Here is a 23,735-nt window from a genome sequence, read left to right on the forward strand (position 1 = left end):
AAAGCTTTAGCACAGCAAAGGAAACCATAAACAAGACAAAAAGACAGGCCTCAGAATGGAAGAAAATATTTGCAAACGAATCAACTGACAAAGGATTCATCTCCAAAATATAGAAGCGGCTCATGCAGCTCAATATCAAAGAAACAAACAACCCAGTCCAAAAATGGGCAGAAGACCTAAATGGACATTTCTCCAAAGAAGACATACAGACTGCCAACAAACACATGAAAGGATGCTCAGCATCACTAATCATTAGAGAAATGCAAATCAAAACCACAATGAGGTATCACCTCACACCCGTCACAATGGCCATCATCAAAAAATCTACAAACAATAAATGCTGGAGAAGGTATGGAGAAAGGAAACCTTCTTGCACTGTTGACGGGAATGTAAATTGATACAGCCACTATGGAGAACAGTATGGAGTATAGTTTTCCTTAAAAAACTAAAATAAGTACTACCATATGACCCAGCAATCCCACTACAGGGCATATACCCTGAGAAAACCATAATTCAAAAAGAGACATGTATCCCAATGTTCACTGCAGCTCTGTTTACAATAGCTAGGATATTGAAGCAACCTTTGTGTCCATCGACAGATGAATGGATAAAGAAGATGTGTCACATGTATACAATGGAATATTTCTCAGCCATAAAAAGGAATGAATTGAATTATTTGTGGTGAGGTGGATGGACCTAGAGTCTGTCATACAGAGTGAAGTAACTCAGAAAAAGAAAAACAAATAGTGTATGCTAACACACATATATGGAATCTAAAAAACGGTACTGATGAACCTAGTGGCAGGACAGGAATAAAGGACCAGACATAGAGAATGGACTTGAGGACACGGGGGGGAAGGGGAAACTGGGATGAAGTGAGAGAGTTGCATTGACATATATACAGTACCAAATGTAAAATGGATGGCTGTTGGGAAGCAGCTGCATAGCACAGGAAGATCAGTTCGATGCTTTGTGATGACTTAGAGGAGTGGGATAGGGAGGGTGGGAGGGAGGCTGAGGAGGGAGGGGATATGGGGATATATGTATACTTATAGCTGATTCACTTTGTTGTGCAACAGAAACTAACACAACATTGTAAAGCAACTATACTCCAATAAAGATATTAAAAAAATAAAAATTAATTCTAAAATAACGTTCCTATTAAAGGAATCAGTAGTTATAATTTTACAGAGGATTTTTATTGGTTCATTAAATACAAAAAAAGATGTATGATTGCATAATAAAGTTTTTCTAATTCTAAGAAAAAAAGACACTGCAAGAAAAGAAATCTACAGGCCTATATCTCTGATGAATATAGATGCAAAAATTCTCAACGAAATAGTAGCAAACAATACAGCAGCACTTTAAAAGAATCATACACTGTGATCAAGTGGGATTTATCCTTGGGATGAAAGGATGGTTCAACATACACAAATCAATAAATGTGATACACTACATTAATGGAATGAAGGGTGAAAATTATATAATCCTCTCAATAGATGAAGAAAAAACGTTTGACAAAATTCATCACCTTTTTCTTGATAAAAATTCTAAACATGTTCAATGTAGAGGGAACATACTTCAACATATCCAGAGCAATTAGGCAAAAAAATGAAACAAAAGGCATCCAAATCAGAAAAGAAGTAAAATTATTACTGTTTGAAGGTAACATGATCTTATTTAGAGAAAATTGTAAAGACTCCACCAAAAAACTGTTAGAAGGGGCTTCCATGGTGGCGCAGTGGTTGAGAGTCCACCTGCCGATGCAGGGGACATGGGTTCCTGTCCCGGTCCGGGAGGATCCCACAGGCCGCGGAGTGGCTAGGCCCGTGAGCCATGGCCTCTGAGCCTGTGCATCCGGAGCCTGTGCTCCACAATGGGAGAGGCCACAGCAGTGAGAGGCCCGCGTACTGCAAAAAAAAAAAAAAAAAAAAAAAAACTGTTAGAACTAGTAAATCCAGTAAAGTTGCAGGATACAAAATCAACATGCAAAAATCAGTTGCATTTCTATACAGTAACAATGAACCACCTGAAAATGAAATTCTGAAAACAATCCCATTTTACAGTAGCATCAAAAAGAATAAAATTCTTACTAATAAATTTAGTGAATAGGTAAGAGATCGGTACACTGAGAACTATAAAACATTGATGAAAGAAATTGAAGAAGACATAAGACATAAATGGAAAGATAGCCTGTGTTCATTGATTGAAAGAATTAATATTGTTAAAATATCTGTACTACTCAAAACCATCTATAGATTCAGTGCAATCCCTATCAAAACTCCAATGGTATTTTTCACAGAAATAGATAAAAGAATCCTAAAATTTGTATGGGACTACAGAAGACCCCAAATAGGCAAAACAATCTTGAGAAAGAGGAGCAAAGCCAGAAGCAACACACTTCCTGATTTCCAACTATACTACAAGGCTATAATAATCAGAACAGTAACAAATGGGACTACATCAAACTAAAAAACTTCTGTACAGCACAAGAAGAGGCATTTTCCCAAATAAGACACAGATGGCCAATAGGTGCATACAAAGGTGCTCAATAAAAACCACAGTGAAGGGCTTCCCTGGCAGCACAGTGGTTGACAGTCCGCCTGCTGATGCAGGGGACACAGGTTCGTGCCCCAGTCCGGGAAGATCCCACATGCCGCAGAGCGGCTGGGCCCATGAGCCATGGCTGCTGAGCCTGCACGTCCGGAGCCTGTGCTCTGCAACGGGAGAGGACACAACAGTGAGAGGCCCATGTACCACAAAAAAAAAAAAACAAACCACAGTGAAATATCACCACACACCTGTTAGAATGGCTATTATTTTAAAAATGAGATAACATGCTGTTAAGGATGTGGAGAAAAGGGAACCGTTGTGCACTCATGGTAAGTATGTGAATTGGGATAGCTGTTATGGAAAACAGTATGGAGATTCCTCAAAAGAATTTAAATGGAATTACTGTATTGTCCAGAAATTCCACTGCTGGGTGTAAATCCAGAGAAAATGAAATCATTATCTTAAAGAGGTATCTGCACCCCAGTGTTCATTGCAGCATTATTTATGATAGCCAAGACATGGAAACAACCTAAGTGTCCATTGATGGATGAGTGAATAAAGAAAATGTAGTGGTGGTGGTGTGTGTATGTATAAACTATGTGTGTGTACATATTATATAATATATAGTATACACAGTGGAATATTTTTCAGCCATAAAAAAGGAAATCCTGCCATTTGCAACAATATGCATGACTTTGATGGTATTATGCCAAGTGAAATAAAGTCAAAGGCATATTGAATGATCTCATTTATATATGGAATCTGAAAAAAGCTGAAGTCATAGAAACAGAATAGAATTGTGGTTGACAGGGGTGGGGGAAATGAGATGTTGGTCAAAGGAACAAACTTCAGGCTATAATATAAATACTAAAGTTGTACAGCTTGGTGATTATAATTAATAACACTATTACATACTTGAAGGTTGTTAAGAGAGTAGATCTGAAGTGTTCTGTCTATAAAGAAAAGTAGTTATTTGAGGTGATAGATGCGTTAACTGACCTTATTGTGGTAATCATTTCACAATACATACATATATCAAATGACCATGTTGTACACCTTAAACATGGTCATTTGATATATGTATATATTGTGAAATGGTTACCACAATAATTATACAATGTTATACATCAATTATGCCTCAGTAAAGCTGAGGGGAAAAGTACAGCATCAGAGTCAAGAGAGGCTGTTATTTATTCTGTCCTGTTAGGACCCCATGCTGCATAGTTTTCATCTTATTTTTGTTATTACTTTTTAAGAGTGATAAACTGGGATATACCTAAAAGAAAATGATTAGCATAGTAGACATTGTGGAAACCATATTATTTGAAGGAATAGTTTAAAGAGATAGGATTAGCATAGAGAAAAGATTTGAGGGAAATATGACTTGTTTGAGTGAATTAGGCCAAGATGTGTTTCAAGATATCCCACCTTCTGGATATATCTGATTCACCTGAGGTACCATTTAGTTTATTGCTTTATCCCTTGTATTTCCTCTAAACTGGAAGTTATATCTAATGGAATCAAGTTTGGCTAAAATATTTCATAGGTGATGTTGTGTTGTGTACTTAATATTGTCTCATATTAGAAGATACATGAAATCTGATTGAGCTGTTAGTGGACCGTTATTAAGAGGCTCTCCAGATTAGAGTGATGACAGTTTGATCCTTCCATTTGTACAGTTATATTTTATCCTTTGGGGCTGAAAGGTAATCAGTAAGATGGTGTTTAGGCTCTATGAGTATCTAGTTCTTCATTGTACATTCACATAATGGTTTTAGCAACAATTTATAGTCCTAAATTATAGTTTGGGTGGAAATAAAATTCTGCGTTAGAAATTATTTTCCAGATTTTTGAAGGCATTGCTCCATTGTTTTCTATTTTCATTATTGCTCTTGAAAAATCTCATGTTATTACTCCTGATTCTTCATATGTTACTGGTTTCTTTTCTGGAAACTTTATGATCTCATCTTTATTTCTGATGTTTTTTTAATTGAAATTTAAGTGATTTAAGTAATTTAAGTGATGTGGCTTGGTCTGGTTTGGTTATTCCATGGGCTCTTTAAGTCTAGAAACTCATATCTTTCCATTATGGGAAATTTCTTGTTTTATTTTTTTAATAATTTCCTTCCCTCTGTATTCTCTGTTCTGTCTTTGAAGAAACTTTATTGGATTCTGTACCTCCCATTTCATCCTCCAGGTTTTATATCTGTTACCTCTTATTTTCCATCTGTTTATTTTCTGGAAGATTTCCTCAACTTTAGCTTTAACCCATCTATTGAACTTTTTATTTCTGCTGTCATATTTTTCACTGGGCTATAACAATTAGATAAGTGCTTTTTCCTCTTCTCTGAATATTCTGTTTTTCATAACATTCTGGTTATGTTTCAGACATACTATGTCTTCTCTCACCTCTCTGAGAGTATTAATTATAGTGTTGGGAGTTTTTTGGCTTGTTTTTTAAGTTTCCTTCCCTAAATTGCCTATATTTTTTTTAGCATTTGTGCCCCCCACACACACCCCATTTCTGAGAGGCTTTCCTCACTTCCTGGTGATCCTCGAGTGTTAGCATATTCAAGAGAGAGGAATTGAGAAGGTACTGGGAAGCTCTGTGTGCATGGGCTTGGTGGATCTTGAAGCAGATGATGAGCAGGAGCCCTGCTGTTTCATTGGGAGAACATCCTTCATTTATCAGAATCTGTAGGTCCTTTGGTTTGAGCCTCTTAGTCTCCTGGAAGGGAATCTTCCAGGGGTATAATCGTGGATGTCTGTTTTGGAAGCCAGTTAGGAACAGAGATCTAGAGCCATTACTGTTGAGTATAACAGTTTAATCAAATCCCCTCTTTTCAGCTGTGCCTGGGGTTCTTAGAGTCCAGAAGCTCTAGTGCAGCATCTCCCAAGAATAAACCTTCCTGTTGCCGTGGTGGTAAAGGAATCATCGCCTTGCTGTGCTGGCTGGGGGAGGGGTTGTTGCAGATTTGAATGTTTTTATGCAAACTTTTAACTCAGCCTCCTCTTTTTAGTCCCACTTCACATCATAGCCTTCAGAAGTTCTTAGGACCTCCAATTTCTGAGCCTTTTTAGTGTTCTGTAGTAATAACAACAACAATAATAGCTAATGCATGAATGCACTTTGCATATATTAACTCATTTAATCCTGTGAAGTAAGTACTACTAGTATTCCCCTTATATAGGAAATTGAGGCATGGAGAGGCCCAGCGCTTGTCCAAAGGGTCACAGCAGGAACATGGTGGATTCAGGATTTGAATCAAAGCAGTCTGTCTTCAATCCAACACTGCCTTTCAGAACAGACCAGCTTGCTTCATGTTGGTCACCCCATTTCTGCAAGCAGTTATGTTTCTCTGCTTTGCTAAATCAGTTGCTTCTAGTCTACTGACTTTATTTCTTCCAAAATTTTAATGATGCTTTTCTGCTGCATGTTCTCTCCCATCCTCTTTGTCTCTCTTTTTATACCTGTTGTATTGCTTTTTTGGGATCAGAGACAAATGTTTGTATTCAAGCCATATTTTTAACTGGAATTTCTCAAAGTTCGTAATACTTTCTCTGTTTCATGCATTGTTCTGTTAGTTTGCTGGGTTTTTTTTTTCCTAACAGCTCCATGACTTATATATTCTCCCTTGTTCCCAGGTTGCAGGACAGGTGAAGCAAAATTGACAAAAGGATTTAATCTAGCTGCCCGGTTCATCATTCACACAGTGGGACCTAAGTACAAGAGCCGCTATCGCACAGCCGCTGAGAGTTCCCTATACAGCTGCTACAGAAACGTACTTCAGCTGGCAAAGTATGGCTGACTCAGTTCCTAGACACAGCATGCCATACGTTGGTAAAGGCCCTGGTTTTAAAATGAAACCTAGCTATGAAAGTCAAATTTTGAGGGACTTAAATAATTTAAGAGGACCCTGAAGATAGAATTAATAATCTTCTCAAACATGGCAGAGTAAGAGGAATACATTTGGGTGACTTGAGAATTTAACCCATTCCCATTTTACTTAGTTCCCATTTTACTCGGAATATATTTCCCCCAAATGGTGCAGTTAAATTATTTATTAATATAATTTTTACATAGTGCAGTTCGGTTAAATATTACAGTAGATTCATTGAAGGTACAGGGAAGAAGTTAAGCTGCATTTTTTATTATTTATTATGAATGCTTAGAGTATAGTTTTTGTGTTTTCTGTTTGATTGCAGAGAGCAGTCCATGTCTTCTGTTGGATTCTGTGTCATCAATTCTGCAAAACGAGGTTACCCTTTAGAGGATGCAACACACATAGCACTTCGTAAGTAAGGTTGGGGGTACTGTACATAAATTAAATTTAAAAAAAGTTTTTTATCACTAGTTAAATAGTTGGAGCCAAAGAAGATTTGTTGATTAACTGATTGTGGCACTCTGGCGGGAAGTTTGTGTTGACAAGTTGCAGAGCTCTCAGTTTACTTTCTAGGTTTGATATTTTTATCCATTTGAATAAAGGCTTAGAAAATTTGCCTCTTAAGTTTGAAAATTATACCACTGAGAAGTATGGCCAATGCATTGGGTATTTGAATCATAATTCAGAATAATCTTAGCAGGCAGCAACAATGAAGTCAAAACAGATTTTGTAATATCAGATTGATACAGCACTATCAGTTTAAGCAGTAGCTTTCACGTGTGCTATTTGAATATAAAACCCTGCATTTAGATTTTAAAAAGACTGGGCTCAATCATTATGAGCCAGAATGTTGTATATGTAATATAAAAATATGATGCTTAGCTCGAGGGAGTCCCTGATCTCACTGTATTTGTATACAGCTTCAGACCACACCTAGAATTTTGCATCTAGTTCTAGCTGTCATATCTTATGAGACTGACAAACTGCAGGGCAAACAGTTTGAAACATTAGTGGTGTTTCTCCTAAAGAAGAACACGCTTTTAGCATATATGGTGCCCAAATATATGGAGTCGTCTCATGTGGACTTATTCCATGCTGTATTTTTAGAGCAATAGTTCTTAACTATTATGACTTCTTTGGAATTCTTCATAAACTACACTGAGCATCTGATGAAACAAAGCTGTGGACCCTTTTCCCAGAGGAATGCACATACAGAGGGAATTTCCATGCTATTTCAGGAAGTTCACAGATCCTTGTAAAGACTGTAAATAAGATCTCCAACTGTAGAAGACAGGTCTAAGACCAAGTGACAAGGAAGATTTGTTCCCCTTTGAGATAGGACTATCTGAAATAGAAAGGTGTTTTTTTTTAAATTCATTTATTTTATTATTTATTTTTGGCTGCGTTGGGTCTTCGTTGCTGCGCGCAAACTTTCTGTAGTTGCAGCAAGCAAGGGCCACTCCTCTTTGTGGTGCATGGGCTTCTTATTGTGGTGGCTTCTCTTGCTGCAGAGCATGGGTTTCAGGTGCGCAGGCTTCAGTAGTTGTGGCACGCAGGCTCAGTTGTTGTGACTCGCAGGCTCTAGAGCGCAGGCTCAGCAGTTGTGGCACATGGGCTTAGTCGCTCCGCGGCATGTGGGATCTTCCTGGACCAGGGCTCGAACCCGTGTCCCCTGCATTGGCAGGTGGATTCTTAACCACTGCGCCACCAGGGATGTCCCAGAGATCTTTTCATCTCTGTATTTCTAACGCTTTCGTATGTCAGGAATGCTTTACATATGGTCCTTGCTGAAGAAATATGTATTAAAAAAGGGATAAAAGAAATTCCATTTCACTTCTTCAACAACCTTGTGTTTTAGGTAGTGTAGTGTTTTAGGTATTTGTTTTACAAATAAAGAGGCTCAGAAATTTATCATTTTCTTAGAGTTATGCAGACTTGGAACATATATACAGGCCTTCTGACTCCCAAGTCTAGTAACCTATGTGTTGTACTAGATAATTCATTATGCTTGAGTTAGGACTGCTTTGGTGGGAAACTACTGTTACAGCTAGCCTGCATGTATTCTGAATGGTGCCTTACCAAAGCAAAGTTCCTACCTTTATATAATTCTCCTTGGCAAGGCTCTTGGCAGGTCTTAACTTTCTCTGGTTTCGTTTAGCCTGTGCCCCATATCTCATAGCTTGAGATAGGCCTTTTATGTCTCCATTTTTTATTAAAGTAAGTATATGGATTAGAATTTAAAGAGACACCATCATTTTGTAGCAAAGGCTCTGAAAAGGTAGTCAAGAAGACTGGTTTTTGGTCCCAGTTCTACCAGTCTAACTCTGGCTCTGTGGCCCTCAGATAAGTCACTTGATACAGTACCACAGAGGAGTCAGCTTTGAGCAGTAATTGTAGTAACAGCAGATAAAGATCAAAAGTAGGTATAAGGCCATAGTTCCTATGAGTCAGGAGTCTGGCTCGGCTGACTCTTCTGCTCGGGGTCTCCCATGGCAACAACTTAGGTGTGGGCCAGACAGTTCATCTCTGGAGCTTGGGGGGTACTTCTAAGTTCATGTTGTTATTGGCAGAATTCAGTTTCTTGCAGTTGTGGGACTGGAGGTCCCTGCTTTCTTGCTGCCGAGGGCCACTCACAGCGCTTAGAGACCACCTGAAGTTCCCTGCTACGTGACCCTTTCCCAGCAGGGCAGCCCACTGCCTCCAGGCCAGCAGGAGAACCTCTTCTTCCATCAGCCAGCCAGTGCCTCACATCATGTAACTCAACCACAGGAGTGACATTTTTCACTTCTGCTGGGTCCTTCCACATTCAAGGGCAGGAGATTCAACCAGGTTGTGACTCTTTGGATGTCATCTTAGAATTCTGCCTGTCACAGGGTAGAAAGCCAGCCCGCTCTTCCTACCTTGAAATTGTCAGCCAGAAACCCAGCATGTGCTTTTGTAAACGGTCCCTCAATTAAATTCTCCTCAAATTACAAAGAAAAAAAGTAGGTATAAGGGACTTTGATGAAGCAATTTCTAGAAATTTAATTAGCACAAAGGAAATGTAAAGCTTTAAGATAAGCAGGTTAACTTGTATGTTATAAGACCTGCTTGACTTATTACACCTTAAATCTAATGGCAGAACTATAACATCTCATTAAAAAATACACACACACACACACACACACACACACACAAACAGTTGTGCCCTTTGCTCACATACTTTCTAAGCATCTGGGAAATAAATGGCTTTTAGGCTTTTGTAGCATATATGGGCCAAGAACAAATCTGAGGCTGTAACTCTTAAGTCCTTAGTTCCAAAAGCTTTCTTACTTATTAAACTATTATTGAAATTTATTTCATTTGAAATCTAAGTGATATCTTCATGATAGATATACTAAGTTATTTATCTTTTTTTTCTTAGTTCATGTGCAGTTCAGTTCTTCTCCAGAAGAAACTTAAAGAAACATCTACATTTAGATAAATTTTTCATGTTATTTATTCATTCAACAGAACTCTGAGTGACTACTATATGCTAGGTCCTGTGCTGTATAGAAGAGGATACAGTGGTGAGAAAAAAGGCAATGGTGGTGTTCTTATTGTGTTTCCAGTTTGGAAATTTTAATGTCACACATGTCATTCTCACCAGTTACAGAGTTTTTACTACAAGTTAGGCACATGGCATCCTAGTTGGTTGCAAAGAATAATGCACAGTACAAAAACCTTATAGCCATGATATCACTTTTTTTTTTTCTCCTTTTTGCAGAATTACTTTTCTGAGTGAACTGTGCTGCTGAGGGAATTCAGCTTGATTACTAGTTGGCATCGTACATTGTCTTCCAAAGGAAATGACCCAGTTATACGCTGGGAAACTATTTTGTGTAAACATTAAAACTTGGTGTCAAAGTAAATAGGATGGAAGAAAATCGTTTTTTTTTTTAATTTCATTTTTTAAAAATTATTAAAGCAGAATAGAGGGAGAAATGAAAAAATTTGTCACCTGACAGAAAGAGAATTAGGAAGATTTGTTCAGTCCTTCAACAAATGGGTCTCCTCTATTTAGGCTTCCAAGACACAGTAGTGAACAAGGCAAGCAATAGGTTGATAATCAGAGTCATAGAATGTTCATTCAGTTACTACTTTTGAATGATTGCTTGCCATATTCCTAAGGTGTACTAGGCCCTAGTAATATATATATTTTATTTTAAAGATTTTTTTTTTTTAATGTGGACCATTTTTAAAGTCCTCATCAAATTTGTTACAGTATTGCTTCTGTTTTATGTTTTGGTTTTTGGCCCTGAGGCATGTGGGATCCTAGCTCCCTGACCAGAGATCAAACCTGCACTGCGTTGGAAGGCAACATTCTAACCACTGGACCACGAGGGCAGTCCCAAGGCCCTAGTAGTATTAATGTTAAGTTTACTTGGCCTTCAGAAAGCTCACAGTCTAGATATAAAATGCTATGCAAAGTTCACAAATAGAGGGCTGTTTAAAAGATTACAGGAGGAGCACACAGAAGGATGGAGTTCTGTACAAAGGAGATGGCTTTTGACTGGGCCATGAAAAATGAGTAGGAGTTCACTAAGAGAGGGTCATGGTGGATGAAAGGTATTCTAGTCAAAGGCAACCATGCAGGCAGAGGTAGGGTAAGTGGCATATTCGAAGTACAGCAAAGAAGCCAATGGCTAAAGCATAAGATAGGTGGGAAGAATAGCTGGAAATAGGACTAAAGGGCAGGGGTGGAGGGGTGGTTAATTGTCAGGGTGTGGAGAGCCATGCCATGGGGACTTTGGATCTTAACATATAAGCAGTGCACAGCCATCAGAAATAGTTAGTAAGGAGGGTAACATAAGATAACTCAGGCAACAGTGAATATGTAGGCTTGGAAAGAGAAACAAGGGAACAGTTGAAAATTTATCGCCAACGTCTTTGTTAGCATTGAGAGCGTGAGAGCAGCTGGAAGAGAAAAGGAATGGCTGTTAAAAATATTAGCAATAGAATTTAAAACACATGATAACACATTGAAAATGCAGGATGAAGGAAGAAGTGTCAGAAGAATTCAGGACTCTAGCTTAGGTGAGTGGTTGGTTGTTGCTGTGTAACTGAAATAAGGAGTACAGGTAAAGGAGCAGGTGTTGAGGAGAGATGGAAGTCAGGTTTGGACCTGTTGGGATCAGGTTTGGACATGCTGAGTTTGAGGTCTCAGTTATCTGAGCCTGCCCAGCAGGCTGTAGGAAATTTCAGGTCTTTTGTTCAGAAAACAGAGTATAAAGATTTGGGAGCCATCAGCATGTGGAGTATTATCTAACAATCAAATTAGTGAGCTCAAGAAAATATATATACCAAGAAAATTAAAAATATGGAGGACAGAACCTGGAGAGGACAATATTTTTAAAAGGTGGGGTGTGGGCATCTAGAGAGAGATTGCAGGTAAGTTAGGGACTGAGAAAAGTCCACTAGGTCTCATTATTAAGAAGTTTATAGGGCTTCCCTGGTGGCGCAGTGGTTGAGAGTCCGCCTGCCGATGCAGGGGACACAGGTTCATGCCCCGGTCTGGGAAGATCCCACATGCCATGGAGCGGCTGGGCCCGTGAGCCATGGCTGCTGAGCCTGCACGTCCAGGGCCTGTGCTCCGCAATGGGAGAGGCCACAACAGCAAGAGGCCCGCGTACCGCAAAAAAAAAAAAAACAAAGAAGTTTATAGAGAAAGGATAAGATAGAAATTAAGAAAAAATAATTCAGTTTTGGTTCAATAGGATATTGACAGGGATAAAGAGCTGAGGAGGACTTCTCATACTGTAACTGATTAATGGAAAGGCACTTGTGCTAGACCATTCTGGTCAGAGAGAGAGGCCCCAGAGAATAAAAGGAATATACTGGATAAGGGAGAATTGTCTGGAGCCAGCATCTTCTATCGCCAGGCACTATTTACTGGCAATAAAGCAGTAAATAAAATAAAGCTCTTGCTGTTGTGGCGCTTTCGTCTAATGGATGGGGCAGGGAGGGTGGGGAGGATATAAAGTAAACAGGAAACCACGAAATGTCCAGAATAGTTGCTCTGTAGGAAAGCAAATCAGGGAAGAGTTTTTAAATAGGGTGACCTGGGGAGGCTTTACTGATAAGGTGTCACTGAGCACAGACCTGAATGACACGAGGAGTGATCCCTTACAGAAATAAAACTTTGAAGGGTTTGATTTTTCTTCACAATTAATTTCTTATTCATTGAATTAATCTTTCTATTCTTTTCCTTAGGCACGGTAAGGAGATTCCTCGAAATTCACGGAGAGACTATTGAAAAAGTAGTATTTGCTGTCTCTGAACTTGAAGAGGTATTTTGCTAATTATCTTGCATTGTTTAAATCTTATTTTCACTTGTAAGTGTTTGCCTCTGTCTCTTCATTATCTGTTAACTGAATTGCCAGCAGGGAAATCCTAATTATCTGTGCACATGTTCGGTAGTGGGGCTTACCATCATTTGTTGAAAAAGACTATACTGGAGACTAAAAGCAAGTCAAGAGGAGCATCTTATCCATGTTTTTCACTGGTAAACTGTTATCACAGTAAAATCTTATAAGGTGGAGTTGTTCTGATTTACTCACTATATTAGCTCTCAAGACAGCTCAAGGCATCGCCTTATGACCTAAGCACTGGGTGCCTGGGCAGCATAACTGGAAAACCACCACTGCTGGAAAAGCCGTGTTATCTCTGTGACCTGGAAACAGGTGACAGCCTAGCCTACTGGCTAGTATTGAGTAAGTTGTGAGGTTTATGGTTTGTTATGTGTGGTTAGCTTTAGTATGTTTCAATTTAATTTAGAGCCATTTTAGGAAATAAGTTCTTTTTTAAATCTTATTAAGCTTTATTTAGCCTTAGTGTGCTCTGTCCCATTCAGCTTGTATTACTTCTGAGTTTTGTGTCCTTGGGCAAGTTTTGTGTCCTCTTTGTGCTTGATAAAAAATGAATACTAACAGTACTTATATCAGGAGTTTTGTGATAAATGAATTAATGCATGTGAAATAGCCATTCAAAGTATATGTAGGTACATATATGAGATATAAACCATTTTGAATTTGCTGAAGTAAGACACATTTACCATGTTTGCTATCTCTTCTTGTTTCACCTGGTTTACCTATTCATTCATTCTCTCAGTGACCTATTATGGAATTCTAGGATATATCAGGTTTACTCCACTGGGTTCTGGGAATACACCAGTGGATGAGTCATGGTCGTTGTCCTCAAGGAACCCACTGTCTGTTGGTGGGGACAGACAAGTCAGATAAGTTATGGTCATTGTGGTAAGGGCATTAATGGAGATATGGGAAGGACAGGAGCACACAGCTCCAGCCTGGCATGGGGTTAGGAAATGCTTTCCATAGATGGTGATATGTAAGTTGAAATCATTGTAAAAGGTAACTAAAATTTTCCAAAGGAAGGGCAAATAACAGTAGTCATACAAGCATAAGCACAGGCATATAAGTAAGAAATAGCAGAAAGGGTGTAGAGTATTGCATAAAATGTGAGGCTAGGAGTGGCAAAAATGAAAGTTAGGCAGGTGCAAGATCACTCAAGGCCTGGTATCACATACTTTATCAGTCATACAATGGGAGAACATAGAAGAGCTCCAAGCAGACGAATGATGTGGTCTAACTTCTATATTAGCTATGTGGAGGATGATTTTGAAGGAGAAAGACAAGTGACAAGAAGAGATAATAAGCAGTTGTAATATTCCAAGTGAGAAATGATCAGGCCTGAACAAGGGCACTGGAGGTGTTGAAATTTAAAAAAATATTAAACAAATTCAACTGGAGTTGGAGGTCACAAATATGTAGGGGAAAAGAGAGAGGGAAGTTAAGGATGACTCCTAGGTTTCTGGCTTGGATGACTGGATAATGATGCCACCAGTGAGATAGCAGGTAGAAAGGGGGGAAAGTTTTAGAGAGGAGAAGGGATTGAAGACACGTTCTATTTTGAACATGTTGAATCCTAGGGGGTCAGTGTATTCAACTGATGATCAGCAGGCCATTGTGCTTGTCAGTCTAAAGCTGAGGAGTGAAGTCTGGGCTAGAGATTTGACCATGTCATAGAATAGGATACCAAGTAAGGTACCAAGATAAGATACCCTGTTCTCAGGGGGTTTGTAGACTAATAGTTAGATAGCCAGATAAACAAAGACCACCCTGAAGTGTGGCAAGTGCTGTGCTGGGAGTGTACATCACAGTGCTGTGGCAGTCTATCAGGGCACCTAAGCCAGACCCAGGGGAACAGAGAAAAATTCTTCACCTGCAGTATACCTGAAAAAAATAGTCATTAATGTTTATCATCTAGGTCCAATGGACTTTTTTTTAAAAAGTCATTTTAAGAATAATTTATTGAATAATAAAGGGATAATAAAAAACAATTTGATAAGGTATTTCAGTAAGAATTGAAATGTAACCAACCTTTTTATATCAAGTAAATTTTGTTGCACAAACATCGTAAAAGATGAAAGAATACTGTCACATCTTTCTAGTAAAATGTTCTTATCACAAAATCCTGTATAGTCAAGTTCTTCCTATAGTGACTCACTGAATGAGAATGCCATATTTCTACTTTGCCCATAGAAATATGTTGTTGACTCATAGGTTCTTGAATTTGAGAAGATTAATCTAGAATATTGTCATCTGAAGACTCAGTGTCTGAGATTCACTTCATATGATCAATCTTAAACTCATCTTTAAATGAAGTGCTGCTGTCTGTGTCTTTACATTCACCTTTGATTCCTTTAATAATTCTGAAACGTCATCTTTGTTCAGTTGTCTTCTCTTTGCTATTTTGGGCTGAAAATGAAAAAGTCTGAATTCTCATATCTTTCCAATGAAAGTTAAAAACAGATTACAGACTACACATAAGAATAGAGATGAAAAAATTCTTAACAAAATATTAGCCAACTGAATCTAGCAACATATAAAAGGATTATGTAATATAACGTCACCAAGTGGAATTTATCCCAGGAATGTTAGCTATGTTTTTGTATATAAAAAAATCCTAAGATGTCCACAAAAAAGCTATTAGAAGTAATGGAGCTCAGCAGGGTTACAGGACAGAAGATCAATATAAAAAATAGTGTTTCTACACACTAGCAAAGAATAATCCAAAAATGAAATTAAGAAAACAGTTGCATTTACAGTAGCATTAAGAAGAATCAAATATTTAAGACTAAACTTAACAAAAGAAGTGTAAGGCTTGTACATTGAAAACTGCAAAATATATTTGAAGAAAAATTTAAAAGACCTTAATAAATAGAAAGATATCCTGTTTATGGATTGGAAGACAATATTGTTAAGATGGCAGTATTCCCCAAATTGTTCTACAGATTCAGCAAAATCCCTATCAAAATCCCAACTGAGTTTTTTGTAGAAATTGACAAGTTGATTCTGAATTTCACATGGATATGCAAGGGACCCAGGATAGTCAAAACAACCTTGGAAAAAAAGAACAAAGTTGAAGGATTCACACTTAACTTATTTTGAAACTTACTCCAAGCACAGTAAGTAAGACTATGTTGTACTGACATAAGAATAAACATATAGATCAGTGTAATAGAATTTTGACATGGCTGCCAAGACAATTCAATGAAGAAAGAATAAATAGTCTTATAAACAAATGGTATTGGAGCAACTGGTTATCCACGTGCAAAAGAATGAAGTTGAACCCCTACTTCACCCATACAAAGGAAATTAGCTCAAAATGTATCTAGGGACTAAGTATGAGACCTAAAACTATAAAACTGTTAGAAGAAAACATAGGTATAAATCTTCATGACCTTGGCTTAGGCAGTGGTTTCTTAGATATGATGTGATGTCAAAGACACAAGCATCCAAAATAAAAATAGGTAAATTGGTCACTCTTATAATTCAACAGTAAAAAGACAAATCACCCAATTTTAAAATGGACAAAAGTTGGTATTTACTCAAAGGAGTTGAAAATTTATGTCCTCACAAAAAACTACAAAGGATGTTTATAGCAACTTTATTAATACTTGCCAAAACTTGTAAGCACCAATATGTTGGTAGGTGAATGGGTAAATAAACTGTAATACATCCAGACAATGGAATATTATTCAACACTAAGAAGAAATGAACTATCAAGCTATAAAAAGATATGGAGGGACCTTAAGTGCATATTACTAAGTGAAAGAAGCCTATCTGGGACTTCCCTGGTGGCGCAGTGGTTAAGAATCCACCTGCCAATGCAGGGGACACGGGTTCGAGCCCTGGTCTGGGAAGATCCCACATGCCGCGGAGCAACTAAGTCCGTGTGCCACAACTACTGAAGCCCGCGCACCTAGAGCCCACATGCCACAATTACTGAAGCCCGCGTGCCAAGAAGCCCGTGCTCCACAACAAGAGAAACCACTGCAATGAGAAGCCCACACACTGCAACAAAGAGTAGTCCCCGCTCGCCACAACTAGAGGAAGCCCGCGTGTAGCAACAAAGACCCAATGCAGCCAAAAATAAATAAATAAATAAATTTATTAAAAAAAAAAAAGATGCCTATCTGAAAAGGCTGCATACTGTATGATTCCAATCATCTGATGTTCCAGAAAAGGCAAAACTACCAAGACAGTAAAAACGTCAGTGGTTGCCGGAGGATGGGGCAGGGATGAATAGAGCACAGAGGATTTTTAGGGCAGTGAAAATACTCTTTATGGTGCTATAATGATGGATACAAGTCATTATACATTTGTGCAAACCTGTAGAATGTACAACACCAAGAGTGAACCCTAATATAAACTATGGGTGATTAGACGTGTCAGTGTAGGTTCATCAGTTATAACAAATGTACCACTCTGGTGGGGGTTGGTGATAATGAGGGAGACTGTATGTGTGAGGGCTGAAGGGATATGGGAAATCTCTCTACCTTCTTCCCAATTTTGTTGTGAGCCTTAAACTGCTATGAAAAAAATAAAATCTTAAAAAATGGGCAAAAGTTTTGAATAGACAAGCACATGGGAAGATGTTCTATAACATTAACCAATAAGGGAATATAAATCAAAATCACAGTGAGGTACCACTTCACACTCACTAGTGTGACTTTAATTACAAAGACAGACAATAACAAGAGTTAGGATGTGGAGAAATTGGAGCCCTCATACATAGCTAGTGAGAATGTAAAATTGTGCAGCTGCTTTGGAAAACAGCCTGGCAGTTCCTAAAAAAGTTAAAAAGAAATTCCAGTCTTAGGTATATGCAGAATAGAATTGAAAACATATGTCCACACAAAAACTTGCACACAGATATTCATATCAGCATTATTCATAACAGCCAAAATGTGGAAACAACCTAAATGTCTGACTTACTGATAGATGGACAAACAAAATATGGTATATACATACAATGGAATATTAACCTATAAAAAGAATGAAGTACTGATATATCCTGTAGCATGGGTGAACCTTAGAAACATTACGCTAGGTGAAGAAAGCCAGACACAAGAACCATATACTGTATTCCATTTTAATGAAATGTCTGGAATAGGTAAATCTATACAGACAGAAATGTTAGTGGTTGTCAGGGGCTTGGGGAGGGAGGGATGGAGAATGACCTAGCTAATGAGCTTAGATTTTCTATTTGAGATGATGAAATGTTCTGGAATTAGATAGTGGTGATGATTACACAACTTCGTGAATATACTAAAAACCAGTGAATCGTATACTTTAAAACGTGAGTTTTATGGTACATGAATTATATCTGTTTTTTAAAAAGGCTGCAAAGATGTTGTGTCTAGTCTTTTTTTTTAATTGAGTACAGTTGACTTACAATCCAGTCTTCTTATGTACCTCATATAATATACTTATTTACATGAAGGATGATGAAGTATTGCAGGTGACGTAATGGGAAAACTGACAGATAATGATTTCTCTGCCCTTCTAGGCAATTCCATCGTTCTTTTGGTTTCTTATTATTCTATTGTAGTCTTTTCTGGTATAGTTGGGGATAATTGATGAATAATGGTAAAATAATTCTAGGATGATGAAAAAGCAAAATGCTTCAAGATATAGGAAAAATAAGAGCACTAAGTATCTATAATGTATCATGGATTTAGGAATGAGTCCAATGGACCAACCCATATGGAAATTATAAGATAGAATGAGTTTTATTCTCTTTTTTTAAGTGAGATATATCTTTATTCTTTGAGAAATCTCTAAGAAAGAATGGAAGTCATGAAATAGCAATCCTTCACAAAGAGAACTGTTAAAAAAAAAATCTCAAAAACTAAACCTGGGTCCAGTGGACCCTGATGGCACACTGATGTGGTGTCTGAGCTGAATCTTGAAAGACAAATATCACTAGTGAGGTGAAGGAGGGGCTGGGGACAGGGGTCACAGAACTTTTCATTCCGGGTTCAGTGACCTGGAACTGCCAGGTTGGGAATCATGCTCAACTTGAGTGACTAACAAACCCTGATCCTTAACACAAGAACTGATTGAGGGTCCCAGGCAGCGTACAGTCTGAGCTTAGAAGTGGTGTGGCCTTTCTCCATGATGAAGCCTGTCTTCACGGTGTAAGGAACAACACTAAGCCCTGCTGGTGCCTGCTTCGTTACTTCGTTAGTTTTCACACAGTGTTTGGCTTTTCTCACACAGGCTACTTACCAAAAGCTGCTACCTCTGTACTTCCCAAGGTCATTAAAGGAGGAGAGTTGCTCATTGCCATACCTACCTGCAGATATTGGAAATGCAGAAGGGGAGCCTGTGGTACCCGAACGGCAGATAAGAATAAGTGAAAAACCTGGTGCCCCGGAGGGTGAGTTCTCCTTTTCTTACTTTCCCTCTTAAGGAAGCAAAGGCTCTGGTAAACATCAGCCACCGAAGAAGTAGGAAGTTCAGCCTGACCCTTGGGAGGCTATTAGTGTGACACTAAGGTCAAGACCAACTTAGGCATTTTTAGAGTCTTATTCTTGTTAAGGTTTACTCTTTAAATGTAAAAAATATATATATGTATTGTATATATATATATATATATATATATATATATATAATGTCAAGTCTGTGTTAGGCAGTAGAGATTCAGAGGTGGATATGACAACATTTTTACCCTCACGAAGTTTATAGTTTCATGCAGGACACTGTTGAGGAAGCAGTCAAGTATATTATCATCTAAAATTTTCAACTGTGTCCTCTGAAAGCCATACCTAACATTAAATACTGAAACAAGAATGCTGTTTTGTTTTGTTTCTTTAGGTTACATACCCCTGTAGATTGAAGTGATAGTAGAGCAGGGTAGGATGGGAGCTCCTCTGAAGCTGTTCTGTATGACAGCTTGTACTGATCTTCTTGGATACGTGTTATTGGAGATATGCCTTACAAGCTTCATTGCTGGAACTTGATCTCAAAATTCAGCAGTTTAAGAATTACTGTGAGATTCCTGCTGTGAACACTTTTAAATGAGCATCAAGTTAAAATCTATAGAAGGCTACTCATCTCTTTTTTATCACCAGTATTTTTATCAGAAAATGTCTGTGAACCAAGCTTTCCTGGAGGGGTACTCATGTACTTTTAGGGAGCCACCAATAGAGTACAGCCTTGAAATGTGCCCAGCATCATTTGGAAATCCTCATAATTGTGACTACCACAATAGAATATAATTTTTCTTAAATGCGTAAAATGTGTTTTATATGACAAGGGGTAATAAAAAGCAAAATCGGGCGGTCATTAGCCAAAAGGTTCCCTTCTGTCCCCCATCCTCAAAGACTGCTTGATTAGCATCCATATCTCAGAAAATATTGTTACCTCGTAGGCTCTAGTGTTCATAACTATTTTCAGTTAGAATATAGAATCTGTTAAAATAGATGTAAAATCAGCCTTACCTGAGGGATTGAGAGAAGATTCATTTATGGGTATTTTTTTTTTAATAAAGGCACACTCAGCCCTTGCCTGTCACAGTTTGAGGAGCAGTGGTATAGATGTGAGGAGGTCCCAGCTGAACGGCCTCAGGTGGTGGCATTGCCTTGGGAAGCTCCCCTGCCATGGTCCAAGGATTTTGTTTGTTTGCTTTTCTTTCTTTAAAAAATAATTTTTTTAAAAACAGATCTAGTGAGGCAGTGGGGAACACATTAAGAGATGATCCATTCCCAAGGGACTGGCTGCTAGCCAAACGTAAAATGATCATATGGATAAATCAGAAAGGTAACATTAATTTGTAGTGAGAACTGTAACTCTTATGTACCAGAATGATTATGTAGGCATGACCAGTGTAGAAAATCAGACCAGTGTAGAAAATCAGACCGCTAGTCAAAACATATCTTAGTGAATGCGGATCACACCCTGAAATCCTGGTCCATCCATCTTCCTTCAGGGGTTCCCTGACAAAAGGACTGAAGATTATGTACCAGCCAGTCAAGTGCTCCCTTCTTAAACAATTCTGGATAAATGACCCCAAACATTTTTTCTTTCTATTTCTCTTTGGTTAGGTGTTGTGCTACAGTTCATCTTTAAACCCACATACAGTATAATTGCTTCTGTCTTTTTGTTTATTATTACGTTGTACTCTTTTCTTCCTAAGGTTACACCTAGGTCCCCTTGATTTGATTTCATGTGTTCCTAAAACTTCCATCCCACATGGACAGGTGGTTTCTTTCATTATTTCAGTTCTTCAAATGCCTGAATCTGATTTCAGTTTCATTCTCAAAAAATAACCTTAACCCTGTTTTTTTGAGTTTCTGTGGACTCATCCCTATAGCAGCATTCACAATCTGTTTGTAGCATTTACTGTCAAGTTTTGCCATCTCTATTAATAGTATTTTTGTTGCAGACAACCAAGAAGAGGAGGATGAAGGCTTGGGAGTTGATCTCTCTTTCATTGGCTCTCATGCTTTTGCTCGAATGGAAGGAGATATTGATAAGCAAAGAAGACTGATCCTTCAAGGACAGTTATCAGAGGCAGCCCTGCAGAAGCAGCATCAAAGAAAGTAAGGCAAACCCCTTTGGACTGACAGACACATAAGGACATGAGAAACAAGAAAGGGCCTACCTCTGCTAAATGATCTACACGTAACATGGTCTCATCATTTATTCTTCATGACAATCCACTAAGAAAGATATGTCCCCACTTTGTAGATGCAGAAATTCAAAGTTAATATCAGTGGACACTGTTAGTATGTGATGAAGTCAGTGTTCAGATGCATCTCTGATTTCAGAGCTCCTACTCTTTCTACTGCGATTGTAGTGTCTTTGGGTGAGATTATATTCTAAAAGCAGAAAATAGGGGAAGGGAAAAACCAAGTCACAAAGTTTTTACTTAACATTACTATATTTATAATTAAAGCATAATCTATGGTTGTATTAACGTTAAAAGAGCTTTATTTCCCCCTGATTTATCCCAGGGACCTTATAAAGCCATTCCATTTCTTTCAGGTGTTTTCTAAAGCAATTCTGAATAACTCCTTTTTGAAACATAAAGAAAAGCAGCTTTTGTACTTCTGGGTAAGCTTGTCCAAGGATTAACAAACAGTCCTTGGAAAGCTAGCTGCTTTTCAAAAAATGTTAAAGGAAAGGAAAAATCGTACACCATAATTGATTAATATTCATTATCTTATAGGGTTAGTTGAGGGGATAACATCTCATAGGGTTGTTGTGAGTGTTAAATAAGATAATGTAATGAGCTTAGCACAGTACCTGGTACTTAGCAAGCTCTTAAAATTGGTCACTGCTGTTCTCTTCAATACTGAGCAAATTATGGTCTATTTTACCTTTGAGCTTTGGTACTTGCCATCCCTTTTGACTGGAATACTCTCGTTCTTCAATTCCTGCTCATTCTCCAGGTTTCAGCTCAGAAGTGATTGCCTCTAGAAACTTATCTCCCTGGAGATAAGTTGGAATAGACAGAATAGAAGTCTGGAATCAATGCCTCCTCTGTATGCTTTTTTTTTCCCTTTCTTTTTACATCCTATACTTAACCAAAGGATAGCCTAGCACTTATTACACAATACTGTAATGACGTGTGGTTGTTGTTAGTCTCCATGTATAAAGTGGGAGTCAGACTAGACGATCTCCTGAGTCCCTTATAGAATTAGAATTTTGTTTTTCCTGAGTTCCTGGTCTTCATTTTATTCTCCCTTTTTTAAAAAAATTAATTTATTTATTAATTTTTGGCTGCATTGGGTCTTTGTTGCTGCACACGGGCGTTTCTCTAGTTGCAGCAAGCGGGGGCTACTCTTCATTGCAATGCACAGGCTTCTCATTGCAGTGGTTTCTCTTGCTGCAGAGCACAGGCTCTAGGCATGTAGGCTTCAGTAGTTGTGTCACACGGGCTCAGTAGTTGTGGCTCACGGGCTCTAGAACGCAGGCTCAGTAGTTGTGGTGCACGGGCTTAGTTGCTCTGTGGCACGTGGGAATCTTCCCAGACCAGGGCTCGAACCCATGTCCCCTGCGTTGGCAGGTGGGTTTTTAACCACTGCACCACCAGGGAAGTCCAGATCTCCTTTTATTTTCATGAACAAAAGCTAATTAGTCACTAGGGGGCACCAACGAACAGCTTTTCTAAAAGCAAGCACAATCGAACGACAGTTTCAGTGGTTTCTAAACTTGGCCATGTGTACGAATCATCTGGCAAACATTTTTCTTTAAATACAGTGACTGGGCTTTCCCTCACATGACTGGGATTTGGCCTCTATATTTTAAAACTTTTTCACATCATGATTCATGTACAACTAGATTTGGGTACCTGTTTTTTGGACTAGGGCAGTGGTTCTCAAACTGTTTGGTCTCAGGTCCCCTTTGCATGCTTAAAAATTATTGAGGACCCCAAAGAGCTTTTGTTTTTACCTGGCTTATACCCACTAATATTTATCATATGATAAATTATTTGTTAATTCATTTAAAAATATTTAAAAATTATGTTTTTATGAAAAATAACTATTTTTTAAGTTAGTGAGAAATGCAGTGTTTTACGTTTTTGCAGATATTTTAATGTTTGACTTAATAGAAGACAGCTGGATTCTCATATCAGCATTCAAACTGTTGCAATACTTTGTTTTGGGTGAAGTATATGAAGAAAATTTGACCTCATTAAAATACGTAGTTGGAAAAAGGTGTATTTTAATAGCCTTTTCAAATAGTTGGGGATATTCTTTGATAGTACACCATAACTCAATAAATGGTAGTTTCATAATGTTGTAATATGAAATCTCAAACCATATTTATGAATTTTTGTATTGTTATATTGAAATGTGTTGTTTTATCCTGCACTTTGAGTAGATTTTATAATAGGAATTTAGAACATGAATTTACAACATGATGTGTTGGTCTTTTGGAAAATATTGACTCACGTAATTATTCA

The 23,735-nt window shown here is 38.1% G+C and overlaps 1 protein-coding gene across 1 annotated transcript in view; it reads left to right on the forward strand.

Annotated features, from left to right (window-relative positions):
• GDAP2 (ganglioside induced differentiation associated protein 2) overlaps positions 1–23,735 on the forward strand; it is a 61,885-nt gene that overhangs the window by 12,880 nt on the left and 25,270 nt on the right. Inside the window, exons 3-7 of the mRNA XM_060142384.1 lie at positions 6,199–6,352; positions 6,760–6,848; positions 12,669–12,745; positions 19,043–19,202; positions 21,210–21,366. Of these exons, the coding sequence (XP_059998367.1) occupies positions 6,199–6,352; positions 6,760–6,848; positions 12,669–12,745; positions 19,043–19,202; positions 21,210–21,366 (637 nt within the window). The remainder of the gene's footprint in view (positions 1–6,198; positions 6,353–6,759; positions 6,849–12,668; positions 12,746–19,042; positions 19,203–21,209; positions 21,367–23,735) is intronic.

The sequence above is a fragment of the Lagenorhynchus albirostris genome, chromosome 2, assembly GCF_949774975.1.
Source record: "Lagenorhynchus albirostris chromosome 2, mLagAlb1.1, whole genome shotgun sequence".
Lineage (NCBI taxonomy): Eukaryota > Metazoa > Chordata > Mammalia > Artiodactyla > Delphinidae > Lagenorhynchus > Lagenorhynchus albirostris.